This window comes from Balearica regulorum, chromosome 2 (genome assembly GCF_011004875.1).
Source record: "Balearica regulorum gibbericeps isolate bBalReg1 chromosome 2, bBalReg1.pri, whole genome shotgun sequence".
Lineage (NCBI taxonomy): Eukaryota > Metazoa > Chordata > Aves > Gruiformes > Gruidae > Balearica > Balearica regulorum.
The window spans coordinates 114,456,311-114,470,309 of NC_046185.1; the positions used below are offsets into that span (position 1 = coordinate 114,456,311).

General features: G+C 37.1%; 1 protein-coding gene across 3 annotated transcripts in view; it reads left to right on the forward strand.

The window, feature by feature from the left end:
• AVL9 (AVL9 cell migration associated) overlaps positions 1 to 10,023 on the forward strand; it is a 40,859-nt gene extending 30,836 nt beyond the window's left edge. For 2 of the 3 annotated variants that reach the window (XM_075745442.1, XM_075745443.1), the window contains 5 exons: positions 215 to 434; positions 1,807 to 1,924; positions 2,845 to 2,898; positions 5,236 to 5,324; positions 6,186 to 10,023. In XM_075745442.1, the coding sequence (XP_075601557.1) occupies positions 215 to 434; positions 1,807 to 1,924; positions 2,845 to 2,898; positions 5,236 to 5,324; positions 6,186 to 6,280 (576 nt within the window). In that variant the 3' untranslated portion in view covers positions 6,281 to 10,023. Of the gene's footprint in view, positions 1 to 214; positions 435 to 1,806; positions 1,925 to 2,844; positions 2,899 to 5,219; positions 5,325 to 6,185 lie in introns of all 3 variants that reach the window. The other variant, XR_012834026.1, reaches the window with a different exon arrangement.
• The last annotated feature ends 3,976 nt before the right edge of the window (positions 10,024 to 13,999 follow it).

The following is a 13,999-nucleotide window of genomic DNA, read 5'->3' on the forward strand; positions in this document are numbered from 1 at the left end:
AAGCAGATTTTTCTGTTTGCCAGGAAGATGATCAGATTCCAGTTATATCAGAGCAGTATCAGACTTCCTGAGAACAATTCACTCATTCTTTGGCCATTTGTTTCTCCTTGATATTTTGGGGGGCTGTGGGTTTTGATTTAGGTAGTGATATATAGTAGTATATATATGCTGTTTTATTTAGGTAAATGTTTACCCTTGAACTTATTTCAAACAGGTAGAAGATGCTCATGTACAAATCCACGATCCGGAACTCCGTAAGATCCTGAACCCAACAACTGCTGACCTAAGATTTGCAGATTACTTGGTGAAGCATGTAACTGAGAACAGAGATGATGTTTTCCTTGATGGCACTGGATGGGAAGGAGGAGATGAGTGGATCAGGGCTCAGTTCAGTGCTTATCTTCATGCACTGCTTGCTGCTGTGCTGCAACCAGGTAGAACAGATACCTTATCTAGGGACTGGGATGAGGGTGGGTGTAATAAGCATTTGCTCTGTTGCATTAAGCACATGGCCTATCATTGGATCTCCCTCTGCCTAACATTTCATTTTAGGCTGCTTTTTCAGTTGTCCTTGGCTAGCCGTGTTGTCCCTTGACAAACTGCTAATTCTTACTTCACAGCCTTACAGACACTTTGACTGTCTCCTTCACCTTGATTTAATGAAGTTTTCCTCATAAGTAGAAATACCTGAAACCCCATACATGATGAGACTTTCACAAACTTGAGTGTCTCACAGACTCTGTTGCAACCTGAAGTTAATTTTGGGGAACTAATTGGATTCAAGGATACATTACGTGCCTGTTTTCAGAAAGTCTTACTAGGCTGTTCCATCTCTTTCCCTTCTTGCCATGATCTTATGTAGGGATTCACGTAAGTGAGAAGTGTCATCTAGAGGCTTTATAAGATTGTGTTTTCTGAGGCTCAACATTTTTTGTCTTAACTCAGAGTGAAGTCTCTATGTTCTAACATTTTCTGCATGACTATAACTGAAAGAATCAGTATTTTATTTGTGGAAAAAGTTTAGTTTGCCCAGCACTGACCCTGTTAACTTCATTCTCGTCATGGTTATTTTCTATTCACCTCAATTAAGTGATTCAGATCTTGTTCTGTGGTATTTGTGAGAAAACATGGGATTGAGAACTTGATTTTAAAGTCTGGAAGATGCCAAGTTCTTTGTCTGATAACATTAATGTTTTAAGATGATTACTTGGTTGATACGAAATGTCAGGGTTTTCTGGAAATTTCACTGGCTGGCTTTAAAGTGATTTCCTATACTCTTCAGTGGTTTAAAGGGGATGTTGTTATGTTAAGTTTATTCCACAGTAGTTCATACTGCAGTTTTGGAGTGGATTTGGGATTTACTAAATTTGAATGAGTAATAACATGGTACAGCAAAGCCCAGTGTATCTGACCAAGACCAATGCAAATGATGTTTTTGTTCTTAGTTGTTATATGTGGCCATTCTCTCCCCTTTCCTGTCTTGCCCAGAGAGTAAGTCAAGAGGCCTATGCTTGGATGACTTTTTTTTTTTCCACTTGAGCTCTTTACTTAGCACTTTGTGAAGCTTTTCTTTAAGCTTTTTTTTCTTTTCTCTCTTGTCTTGGCATTGTATATTTGGGACACTTTAAAATTAACATGATGAAACATTTTTGAAGTGCCTAGTTCTTAGTACTAGAGCTTTAATTGTCTTTCATTTGATAAGAGTCTGGAAAACTTTAGTTTTTCTTTACAAGGAAAAAAAGTAATTTGTTATATTACATCTCTAATGAATTGCTGCAAATTCTCATCTTTATTTTAATTTATCAGACAATGAAAAGACTTTGTCAGACTTTGGAACAGCATTTGTAGCAGCCTGGAAAAATACCCACAACTACAGAGTTTGGAATAGCAACAAGCATCCAGCTCTTGCAGAGGTAAATTCTAGGTAAGAAAACTTTTTTTTTCTTTTTGGTAGCATTTAACCTGGAGAGCTCCTAGTACGTGTAGTCAGGCACACCATTTTGTAGAATTACAGCATTCCCCTTGTTCCTACTATAAAGCCCTGAGGGTGAAACGTTGGGGCCCTATTCTGTAAGTACAGAAATTGAGTATTTCTGTTCTTCAATACTTTAATTTTGGGCTATAGTTTTATGAAGAAAAATATATCCCGAGTCAGGAGAAGTGAAATTTGTTGAAGTTGATTGCTGGCTGTCCCAGCTATAGAAGGTTTGTCATTCTTCAGGAATTGTCCTCAGATGGTTCTGCTTTTTATTAATTGCTTCCAGGTGAACAGGGAATAGCTGTGTCCAGGGTTGTAATTGGTGGGAATGGAGAGGAGCTGGCTGGTTTATGTTGCATCTTCTGTACTTTGGATTGGTTTATGTGTATTTTCACTCAAAGATTGGATGATGCCAGGCTTGGTAACACTGTTGGCTGTGCATGTGTTTTTTTTAATGTGGGTTATTACTGTACTGCAGGGAGTTTTGTTTGCTTTTGCTTTGTCAGCTGCTGTAGTGTGAAGAAGGTTTTTCTTTAGACCTGCAAAGCTCTTTTGGTCTAATAAAGGATCTTTTTTTTTTTCTTTCTTTTTTATTTGCTCTGTGTTGCTAGGAGGAGGTACCTGTATCTTAGTGTGAAAAGATGGTTAAGATCTGCTCTGTAAATAGATGTTACCTTACAGGTAGTTCATAAGAAGTCTGAGGTTGAATAGTCACTGGGACCTAGCCTTCTGTAAAGCGACATAGTAGTATATCTACAAAAGATTTATGTTCTTTGTAAGCCACAGACTTATTATAATAATTGTATGATACAGATTCATCATGAAAAAATAAATAATGTTTTCTCGGGTTTTTCTTCCTCTTCTAGCCACCCATTCCAGGGACAGTACTCTGTATCAGATGTTAAATTAAGATTGTCACAGTAAGTATATAGTACTTCGATTTTTTTTTTTTTTTAAAGTGTGGTCAAATACTAATACCTGTATAACTGTTGCTATGATGAGCTAAACAAAATAATGATTTAAATTGGCCATGTACATGAAACTGTTCTCAATGTTCTCTTGCAAAACATCACCGCATCTAAAGATGGAACATTTGCCTGAAATAGGGAAAAACAGTGCTAATGCACTATTTTGTGTTGGACTTTACATAATAGAGCCCTGATTTTTTGCATTGTAATTATAAGGCTTTTGTATATTTATTTTTAAATTGCAAACTAAAGCTGTTAAAACTTTCATCGATGTTTTTCTGTATGTTGACTTTAAGTCTCGTTATTAGGAGAAAACAATTTTTTTTTTTTTAAATTAGCTGTTTTTTAATACAGCATTCTTCTAAAACTCTTGAAGTTCACTGTATAGGTACTGAGACACGCCTCTTTCATTTCTAAAGGCCATTAATCATTGTCGAAATTCACAAACACTGCATGTTATAAACAAAGCCTACTGCCCATGCCAGCTACTGGGGGGGGGAATCCCTGGGGGAGAGTTACTTTTCCTGTAGCTAAATTCTGATTCATTCTAAAGTTCTTTGCTACTGTTGTTACTGTGATGCCACTGAGCTCATTGCAGCCCTGACTCAGCAAAGCCCTCCAACTTTGCGCTGGTTGCCATAAAGTTTGTTGAATTCATGCTTTTTTTTTAAATTAGCTGGTTTTTAATACAGCATTCTTCTAAAACTCTTGAAGTTCACTGTATATGTACTGAGACGTGGTTCAGCTTCTTCAGTTTAGAAGTTTAAAATGAGTTTTACATAATCTCTTACTGCACCAAACTCAACTGAACTTTAAGTTGGTCTCAGCTCTTAATGTGTAGTATTCAAGTCTAAAACTCAGTGGTGCTTGTTTTTCCTATAGCTGGTTTAGCTCTAACTGAAGGCAGAATTCAGTCTGGGAGTTGTAGTTAACTATTTATTCTTGTTTATGCACCAAACAAAATAGATTGTTTTCTCACTTAGCTATGTTGACCATAAAACATCAGAGACCGGTTCTTTAAGATGCTGTAAATCAGCAATACTTACATGCTGCTGATTCTGCACCTGGCTTGGCTGTAAACAGTTATTTTCTGTACACTGTGAGTAGACCTAAACCACATGCTGACGTAGAAGAACAGCTTGAGGAATAAAAAGGTTCAGACTTCAGCCTGCTGAATCTTTTTGTTGCTTTTGCTGACCAATGACAGATAAAATTTCCATGATGGCGATTGAGAATGCAAATGAATCAAGATTTATCTCAAAGTAATTGCCTTCAATAAGGTGCATGCTGATAGCAGCTCTTATTATTAATGGATGGTCTTTGTAGAAAGGCTTAATTTGAAAGATGTGTGTCTATAATCTTTTACTTGCCCTATTTTTGTGTTTGAAAGGGGACATATTAACTCTGCTGAGTAGCCTGAAATCAATGTAAAAGGACCAGTAGCTGTTAGTGTGTATCTAATAATAAATATTTTTACATCAGTGCCTTTATTCTCCGGATGTGACTTGCTATCAGATACTCTGCTATCAGATACTCATCAAAATGACTTGCTTTTTGCAAACTGAGCCTAAACTTGTTCTTGGTGTACTCCTTTCTGCTTTTTGAATCCACACTGAAGATTCTGAAAACGGGAAAACAATGTGGCGTGTTGTGTTGTTAAGTTTTACATAAATGGGTTTGCAAAGCCTGAAATGTGGACTTGAATGTTACAATTTAAAACTAAATGAGATTATTTTCAAGTGACTACACTTGTGCAGTAGAACTGATTGTTTTTGTGCTTTCCTTTCCAAATGACTGTAGTGTCTGTTGTCTTTTTGCATTTCTTTAACAAAAGCGTGAGTGTAAACTGTACTAGATCAAAAAGAGAAAGATAAAGTAAACTATTTAGAAAAAAGAATGATTGGTAACACTATTTTGTTTAAAGCTTATATATTAGGGCTAAAACTTCTCAAAACTACTGCAAATCCGACTTTGTTATTTAGAACATAAATGCATTTTGGTAAACATTTAGGAAAGGTATAAAGTGTGTTGTCTAAGAAGGAACCATTGGGTGTTTTGATTCCTGTCTTGCTGGTAGTATTTTGTCTTCATCTGAGAAGCTTGCCTGACTCATCTATGTGGATAAGATGCATGCAGGAATTATGGGCTTGATCATATATATAAAATTATATATATGTATGCAATGTAAATCTGTGTGTGTATTGATATCTATTTTTAACTATATGTTTTATTTATACCTGGAAGTAATAAGTTAGTCAACTGACAGTCGTCAGTATCTCTCTTGTTTAGCTCTGTGCAAAACAGTGAACGTGGAAAGAAGATTGGAAATGTGATGGTTTCTACTAGCCGAAATGTTGTACAAACAGGAAAAGCTGTGGGTAAGAAATTTATTTAAAACCAGCTTGTATCTGAGCTGTATCTTTTTTGAAAAAGCATCCTATATCTCAGTTATTGTTTGTTTTAAACAAAGTGTACTTTATAACATACATACAAAACAGAGCAACATTTTGAGGGGTAAAACTGCCGATTGAGGCCTTGTATATTGTGTAATAGTGGAAAGAGAAGCAAGTAGACAAAGAAATTAGCGTAAATTCCTCTTCCAGTGTGGGCCAGAGATGAACACGGCAAGAGAGACGTGACGTTCAGGTAAAAGCTTTCATGTAATCTGGAAGTGCTTAGGCCACAACACCACCTTCTGCATTGAGCTGTTCTCATTTTTCTGTCACTTTGAAACTATCCAGAGCTGGTTGAGATCAGAGGAAGACCTGATGTCAGTTTCTGCAGGTTTTGAAATAGTCTTTAATTTTCTGGAAAAGCACTTGTTGCGCTTGAACAGGGGCAACATCATGTTGCCATCTTGCAGTGCGAGATAACTTGAGTTCACCCTTTGAAGAATCTGATAATTTTTCTGCAGTAGCTTTGCCGAAAAATTGTTTAGCTTCCGCTTTTAATCCATCGGAGTGTTTCTATGTTTTTGCTGTTGTATGTTCTGCAAAGGAGTGCCTTTCAGCCTGAAGCCTAGCAGGCCTTCCAGGGTACAGGACAATGTAGGCCATTTCTGCTGAGCTACTATGTTGAAATTCTTTGAATATTTTCTGACACAGGCTCTGGATTTGGATTTTAAATCCTAAATGGAACAACTGATAGTGTGATTTATTTCTTTATGTATACTTCTTTGTAGCAGCTTAGTAATGATAACACTACACTATTGACCTTCTTTCTTTTGTTTTGTAATGCAGGTCAATCAGTTGGAGGAGCTTTCACAAGTGCGAAATCAGCTATGTCATCGTGGTTTTCTACTTTTACGCAGTCAACCCAAAGCCTCGGAGACTAAATGATGGTTTTGCACAATGCTGCTGAATATTTCAGGTGCAATGCTTTCTCTGAGCTGTAAAAAGATCGCTCCAAAATACAGGAGTGAAGATTAACTATCCAGGACCAAAACAAGGTGTATGTTGCTTGCAAGCAGACGTGGAATGTTATCATTCAGTTTCACTAGAAGTATAAAAGAATGGTGAGTGCCTCCATCCAATGGGATGGCATTTGCAGGATATTGGTTGTATTTAAAATGACTACTTTTCTTTAAAACTGAGCCTTTATAAAGACATTAGCAAACAGGGCTTGTTGCAAGCCAAATGTGTTTGACTTCAGATTTGTACATTTTCTTGGATGTTGAAAATATTTATGTAAACTAGTTATATTTTTCATTCCAAATAGACAAATGTTTGTGAATTCTTGTTAGAAATAAGCAGAGTATAAACACTGATTCCTCCTTCAGGTTGAATTTGAGAGCATCTCTGCAAAAAGTATACGGTGGAAACCCTTAAAGGGTTCCAAGCCAGATGGAACTGTCTCACTTTCACCTGCAAACTAAAATCACAGGGTGCAAAGTAAGACTGTGGCTGACTTAAGGGTTTCTTGGGTTTTTTTTTGCTTTCTCCTCTGTAGCCACATACAGTTGTTTGCAGTAATCTGTCTCTAGCTGCTTGTGTCCCCAAATCTATGTGACAGTTGCAAAATCAGTATTTTCTTGATGTTACGCAGCAGGCCTTCATAACTTTGCAGTATGTTTTGGCTATGTTTTTACCCTGGGATGTGAATGGGATTCCAGTTGGAGAGATCTCTTCAGGAAAAGTATTACAAAACAATTCTCCCAAATTGGGATTGGATCATAAGACAGTTTTGTGAGGTCTTGCTCTATTAAAATGTAATTACACCATCAATGTAGTTACATACATATGAATACAAAGTACTAAAAACACCTAAAACTAGCACAGTAGCAAACTCTGCATGGCTTTTTTTTTGTTTGTTTTTGCCATTAAAGTTATGAAGACTCTTCCAAATGAAAATCAGCTATATCGATTTTCTGTGTTGACTCAGGGAATGTTTTGTTTGGATAACTACTTTTTTCATGAGGAAAATAACAGTAGAATTGAGAGAGTAACTGAAATGGCTCAGTTCATATCCTTGTGTGAAGAAATATAATGGTTTATGTGAACAGATGTGGCATAATGCTGTATTTCGTACGTAACATGCGTGCAGTGTCTTCTGTATGCAAGCGTATATTCCACTTCCTACGTTTCTTGATTCTGAGACTATTCCTCTTTCTTGTACTGTGTGTGCCTCTATATGCTTTCTATCATCCCCACATGATAGCTGTTAACATTTTCTACATTACATTATCAAATGTCCCAACTTTCTGTAGTAAAAGGCTCTTAGTTTATTGCCTCTTCAGCATCTGTCAGCATTTTGCCATGTTTTTTCCAGGGCAAAGATTTCAAGTCATGGTTATTTCTTCTATTTCTCAAATAAAATACAGCAGCTGTACAAGAGAGAAACAAGGCTTGAATGTAATTTGTTTAAAGAAATTAAGTTCTAATTTCTTTAGGTGCATTTGAAAAGCTAATAGAAAAGCCACACTTGTATCATGTAATTACTGTCCAACAACTTACTTTTCAGTTTCATTGCTTCAAACAGCAATTTGAAAGCACAGGATCTGGCTTAAAGCCTTGGTTATTTTTCCAGGACAAACTAGATAGAATAGCTGTGGAAGACCTGAGAGTATACAGCTAGTTTGAGTAGTTTCATTTAAGAAGGGCAAAAAAGGTCTCTAAAGCTCTACTAACCTTCTGCTTCTGACATAGAAGTAAACTGTATCTATAGAACTGCATCTGTTGCTCCTGGTCTCTGTGTGTATTTGTGCATCTCCTAAAACTTCTGATGTTCTTCTGTAATAGACATTTATATCTTTTCAAAGACTAAGTAATACTTGATATGCAGGAAGAGCTCTGGTGAAATAAGACTAGGGCTGCATTTATTCATGATGAGTCTAGAGCTTTCTGATTCAGCATGCAGATAAGAAAATAATCACTTGCTTTTGTGAAAACGGCTAATATATTATCTGCTGTCTGGGATTTAAGTGGTCAGGCTTCATGTTGTAGTGAAGACTGAATGAAGGTGCATAAAGGATTTAAGCACCTATAAAACTAACTTCAGCAACTTAAGGCACACTAGGTAAATTTAGGCTTAGGAGCTCACAATGGTGAGTTCTAGGAACCGGGCAAGTGGTTAGTATTTACATGTACAAGGTATAGAAACAAGACCTTCAGGGATCCCTTTTCAATATCCTCCTTGGTCACCTCCTCACCTGAGTTTCTTCTGTAGAATTCTCCTATGCCCCAAATATGTATAGCTGATTTATTAGCTCTCTGCATTCCCTTTATTCCCACAGACTCCCTTGCTGGCCCAGGGATATTAGAAAGCTGACATTTTTTATTATCTTTTTTGGTAGATTGATCTGAGGAAAGGCAGAATGAGGTGCCCTCTGCAGTGCTAAGCTGATGTACTGCTACTTGCTGCTTTGTACAGGGACTCTGTTATGATACTTCACAGTATTTCTCTTATGGGCAAGAAGACCAGACAGATCTTTCTCTGCAGTCTTTTCCCCCCTGTCTGTTGTAGAGCCAAACACAACCTGATTAAGAGTATTTTCTTTTCTTTACAAATGATAGAATAAGAAACCTGTATTCAGTCTCAATCTTTTTAAGAACTGGCATCCTGCTAGCAAGTTGGACTGTGTTTTAAACTCGTACAGTGATTAAGACTCATGCAGCGGGTGGAGATGAAGTGATCTTTGTAATACGTGGTCTTCATTAACATGTATGCTTGCTCTTTGACATTTGCTTAAACATACTTTTGGGCTGTAGGAAGGCATGCAGCCACTGAGGTTCATCTAAGCTCATGTAGTTGTCATCTTAATGGCTGTAACCTCTTTAGTTAAATCCAGTGCAAATGCAAGTTACTTTCCTCCCCTCTGTTTTAAAATTTCCAGTGCAAGCATTATTACTTATTCAGAAAGATTTAGGCAGTTGACTTCCATTTCAAAGACCCTGACATACATTTCTGCACTGCAAGAAACAGAGTCCTAAATGAATTGTTGACAATGCCTCTAACAAGGCAACTGTGAAGCTATTGTTACAGCTCTGTCGGGATATATGTTGCAAAGGTCTTTCTGGCTGTCATTGTGCAGCATGAACTGACCTATAGGTAGTACAATAGCGCACCTCTCAACTTTCTGACATCAGCCTCTGCTTTTTGTATGTGCCAGCATCTGAGGAACTGCCTGTTGAGCCTCTGTAGATACAAGTCCCAAAACCCCCCCAGGACTAAGTATTGTTGACCTAATATTTCACTTGACTAAAATGTTCAGCTTTTTTCACCATTTTTGTGTCATAACCTTAATTCCTGTGCACATCTGACACCAGTTTCCTCAAATATCACAATGTAATTATAATTTTTAGATCAGTGTTCTGGTGCATTCTACTTGTTTGACCTTGTACATCTGTTTTAAGCACTTTTGTAATTAAATATAGTATTTTGCCTAAACAAGCTTCTGATTTCCATAGAAATTATTACTAAGCAAAGAAACTAATGTGGCAGTATTTAATTGTGAAAGTGAAGGCATGAATGCAGTTTTTCAACATAGAAACTGTTGCTTGATAATTGAACATACAAGTACTGTATTTGATTTTTCTTGTGCTGCTTGAAAAATAAATACATCAAGCCTGTTTAATGTTCTGTCTGCTCAAAAAGCTGTATTATTTTAAGGAATTAATCCCACCACAGAATGCTTGCAGGCATCTGGTTTTGATATTAGTATCTGCTTGTAATACACTGGCAGTCTTTTTTAAATTTGTCTTCCATTTAAACTGATGGTGAATGCTGCTTTTTGCAGATTTAGGACAAGAGGATCCTCTAGTGTGACTTACTTTTTATTCCCTATTTGGGTACTGCTCATCGTGAATTGATTAAAGTCTTCAGTAGGTCACAGACCTCTATTACATCACTAAGAACTTTTAGGTACGACTATAAAATTTTGATGTAGATTTAGATTCAAAATAGTATGTCGTTCATGTGGATTGTGACACCTAGTTAAAATCAGGATGCTGAGTAAATTAATTGCTGCATATCCAGTTCTCTGCCACAGTGAGCTATTTTAAAACTTTAAAACTTCTACTGTAACTGTCACTGTACCTGGATGAGAATGATTTGGTAAATTGCTGTTTCCAGTAGGAGGAAATGAGCTGCCTTGAATAACATTCAGATATGAATTAGATGAAGCTTATGTCTAGAAAACGGTTGCAATTCTCTAAAACTTGTTAAAATTTTTCCGACTGTATGCAAGTAGTTGTGCAAACACACCGAAAGATAAATTTACATCATGTTGTTTATGCAGTGTAATTTTACTTTCTTGCAGGTATTTAGTTTTCATTAAAAAGGGCAACATGGAGAGTATACATTAAAGGCAGAAGCACTACATTATTCTACTATGATTAAAGATGTATGACAAATTGCTTCGTGGTGTTTTGAGTCTTTAATGCTATAGTAGAGACTGACTTAAACCAGCGGGCACAGAGCTTTAGTTCTGTGATGGTTCTGGTCTTGACCCCATTCTTTATCAAACATGAGAAGTAGTGTTTGGATTCACTTAAAAAAAAAAAAAAAAAAGGAGATGGATCACTTCTGTCAGTTTACCTTATTCCCCATCAGTTGATGTTGTATGTGCGTAACGTGTAGACACGTGGCTTCATCTCAGTTGTGATGGAACTTGGAAGTCTTGCTGTCTTGTTGAGTCTTTCTATATAGGTTCAAAATTGCCTAATCACATACATTGCTTCTCTTGTAATACTAATCCAAACTCAACTGATAGAAAATGAGATTGTTGTTGTTGTTACTTCCCTGCCTGAATTTACTAATGAAAGCGTAATTACTATTTGCCTCAGTAGTAGCAGAAATCATCTACAAAATCCTTTTCTTGTCTTAATCTAGATCACTAAGAAAGTAGCACTGCTTTCTAGATCAGGTGAGCATAAAGGAAATCAAATCAGAATGTTTAGACTGAAGGAAGAACAGTTATCTGAAGGCAGAGGTAGAGGCATTTTGTTGTCTTAAAAATAACATGGGGAATAAGATCACTTTCATGATGGAAAACACTGAAGAAGCAAAGTCAACGGGTAGTCTCATCAGAGACTTTATGAAATGCACACAGAAATACAGTGGAGCAGTTGCAAGTTCAAGCATACCAGAAAGTGGCAAAAAATAATGCTGAGCTTAATGCCTTGCCTAATACGACCTGTGGTTACTGAACTTTGCCGCTCTTAATAAATTGCGTGTATATGCATTTTGACACATGTAATGCTGTGCAAAAGAGCTGGCTGAAAAGTATGGCCAATCTTTAAATTGTGGAAGTCATTTCTCAGTATTTTTTTTCACTTCAGTAAAAACACATGCTGAGTTAAAATAGCTAGCCATACTTCTTGCACTTTCTAAATAAAATCTCAGCATCAAGATTTAGCTGGATGTTTAGCACGTAAATCTGAGTAAGCTTTAAGGTCTACATTACATTGCTACCTTTTTAGTACCTTTTATTGTCCTGTTTACTGGCTCTTTGGTCATATGAATGCAGTAGAGTGCATGTATGTATTCAGTAGAGCTTACTATTTTAAGAGATGAAGTCATGTAATGCTTCAGGTGACCAGTCATGCTTTAGCACTTCAGGAATGGTGTATGTACAATGCCTAAACCCTTTCTTTGCTGAAACAACACAAGTCAGCCCAAGCCCTGGAAGAGCTGTGTGGTTTAGAGGCAGAAGGGGAGAAGAGCACCCAGAGATACTTTTATTACTCCTTTACCTTCATGCCTGTCCTGTCTCACTGTTAGCACTCCTCCTCCAGGTTATAAGCTCTACGAGGAAGAACTCTGCCTTGCTGAATTGTAATCATGATAAATGTTGTAGGAGGGGGAAGATCTTTTAAATAATTCTGGAGTGGAACTAAACAACTCTGTCTGGCTAATGTTGAGCATGAAGTGGAAAGAAACTGGTTTTAAAGGGCAAGCCTATTTCAGTCTGCCTAAATTAAAAGCTCCTTTCATGTAGGAATCCAGATCCAAAGAGAGAAAACATGAAGGTAGCTGTACATGGGAAACAGGAGGAAAAAAAATCACTAGCCTGTTACTAAGTTCAGTGGTCTGCAGGTTTGTCCACAGGTGTTCCTTAGCTGTACTGCAGGTGATAGTACATCTTAACAGAAGCATTGAGAAGTGACCTGAGAAATTTTGTGAAAACCAGTGCCTTAAACTCTTAAACAAAAAAACACACAACACTTTAGAATTTTGTACTATTTTCCCCCAAAATTAACTGTCCATCTGATCCTGTTCTCTGTAAAGCCTGACACATGTCACTGCCCTAGATCTGACTGGTCCCCTTAGAACAAAAACTAAACTTGCAATTAGGGATGTGGTTTAACAACTGTAAAAATGAGTGGGTGCATTAAAAATTAACAGAGGCCAGATGGCTGCTTTTTATTACTTCAGGTAGGGGGAACTGAAACTATGTAGGACTAAAAGTAGTTCTTCCAGAAAAGAAGCAAAATTTTTGAAAATACAGCAAAGCTTGAGGACATACCAGGTTGATTCACTGAAACTTGTATGTAAATGTACGTCAAAGCCAAGTACAGGCTGAATAGGCTAGTATTAGGCTAGAGCTTGGTAGTAAGATACTAGCTTAGGACTCTGTGAAGGCTTTAATCAAATTTGCTCTATTTATGAAATGAGAACTGCATTTTTTTCAGCTGTTGTCTTTGTTCCCACAGAAGCCTTTCTCTAACTCTACCACTAGTGATCATTTCCAGGCACATGACAACGCTTTGCCTGCTGTTTCCTTCTCAAATTATGCAAGGAAAGAATTTGGACTTGAGAATAGCATTTGCCAGCTGTGTTTTCCTCTGGGGTTGAATACTGACTGCAGCAACTAGTTGTGTAAGTATGTCTTTAACAGAGTCACTAGAGAACTGTTCAACACTCAACTAGTCTTGTCTTTAAGTACTGTATTATTAATAGTAAATTTAAATAAGGTACCACATAATCTTAGACAATATAAAATACAAGAAATACAGATAGTATCTAAAAACAATATAAAAATAATATACAAAAAATGCAGACTAGCAGGAAGTCATGTAGACCATCTGTCTTTTAAAAAAATGTTCCTAAATGGATTAAATCAGGGACAGTTCTTCCAGGCTCTGTGAGGCAACTGTGACTTAGAGCCACTGCAATTTAATCATCTATTTCCTATTGAAGTTCACCCTTTTTTTTTTCCCCCCCATTTCCTTCCCTCTTTGGTAAGAAACTATGCTTAAGACTTTAAACTCAAGTTGAAAGCTCTCAGTAACAGAACAAACCCACTGTGCTCCTTCACTAGCTATAGATCATCTACACTCAAAGAACATAGGCTTGTCCTAAAGCCTAATGCAGCCTGGTACAGCAGGCTGAAGTGAGAACAACCTACAGAACCAAGCAGTCTATTCAGGCTGGAGTTAATAGGATACTACTCATTTCTGCCCGAGGTATGCGATTCTCCAAATTGCATTATAAAGTAGTATCACTCTTTCTTTTAATAATAACGGGCTTGGAACTGCATGTCCCAGGCTACATGAAAGCAATACACACAGACCTATCAGCAGGAGCCCCTGAGCCTCTTCTCCCCTCTTATCTA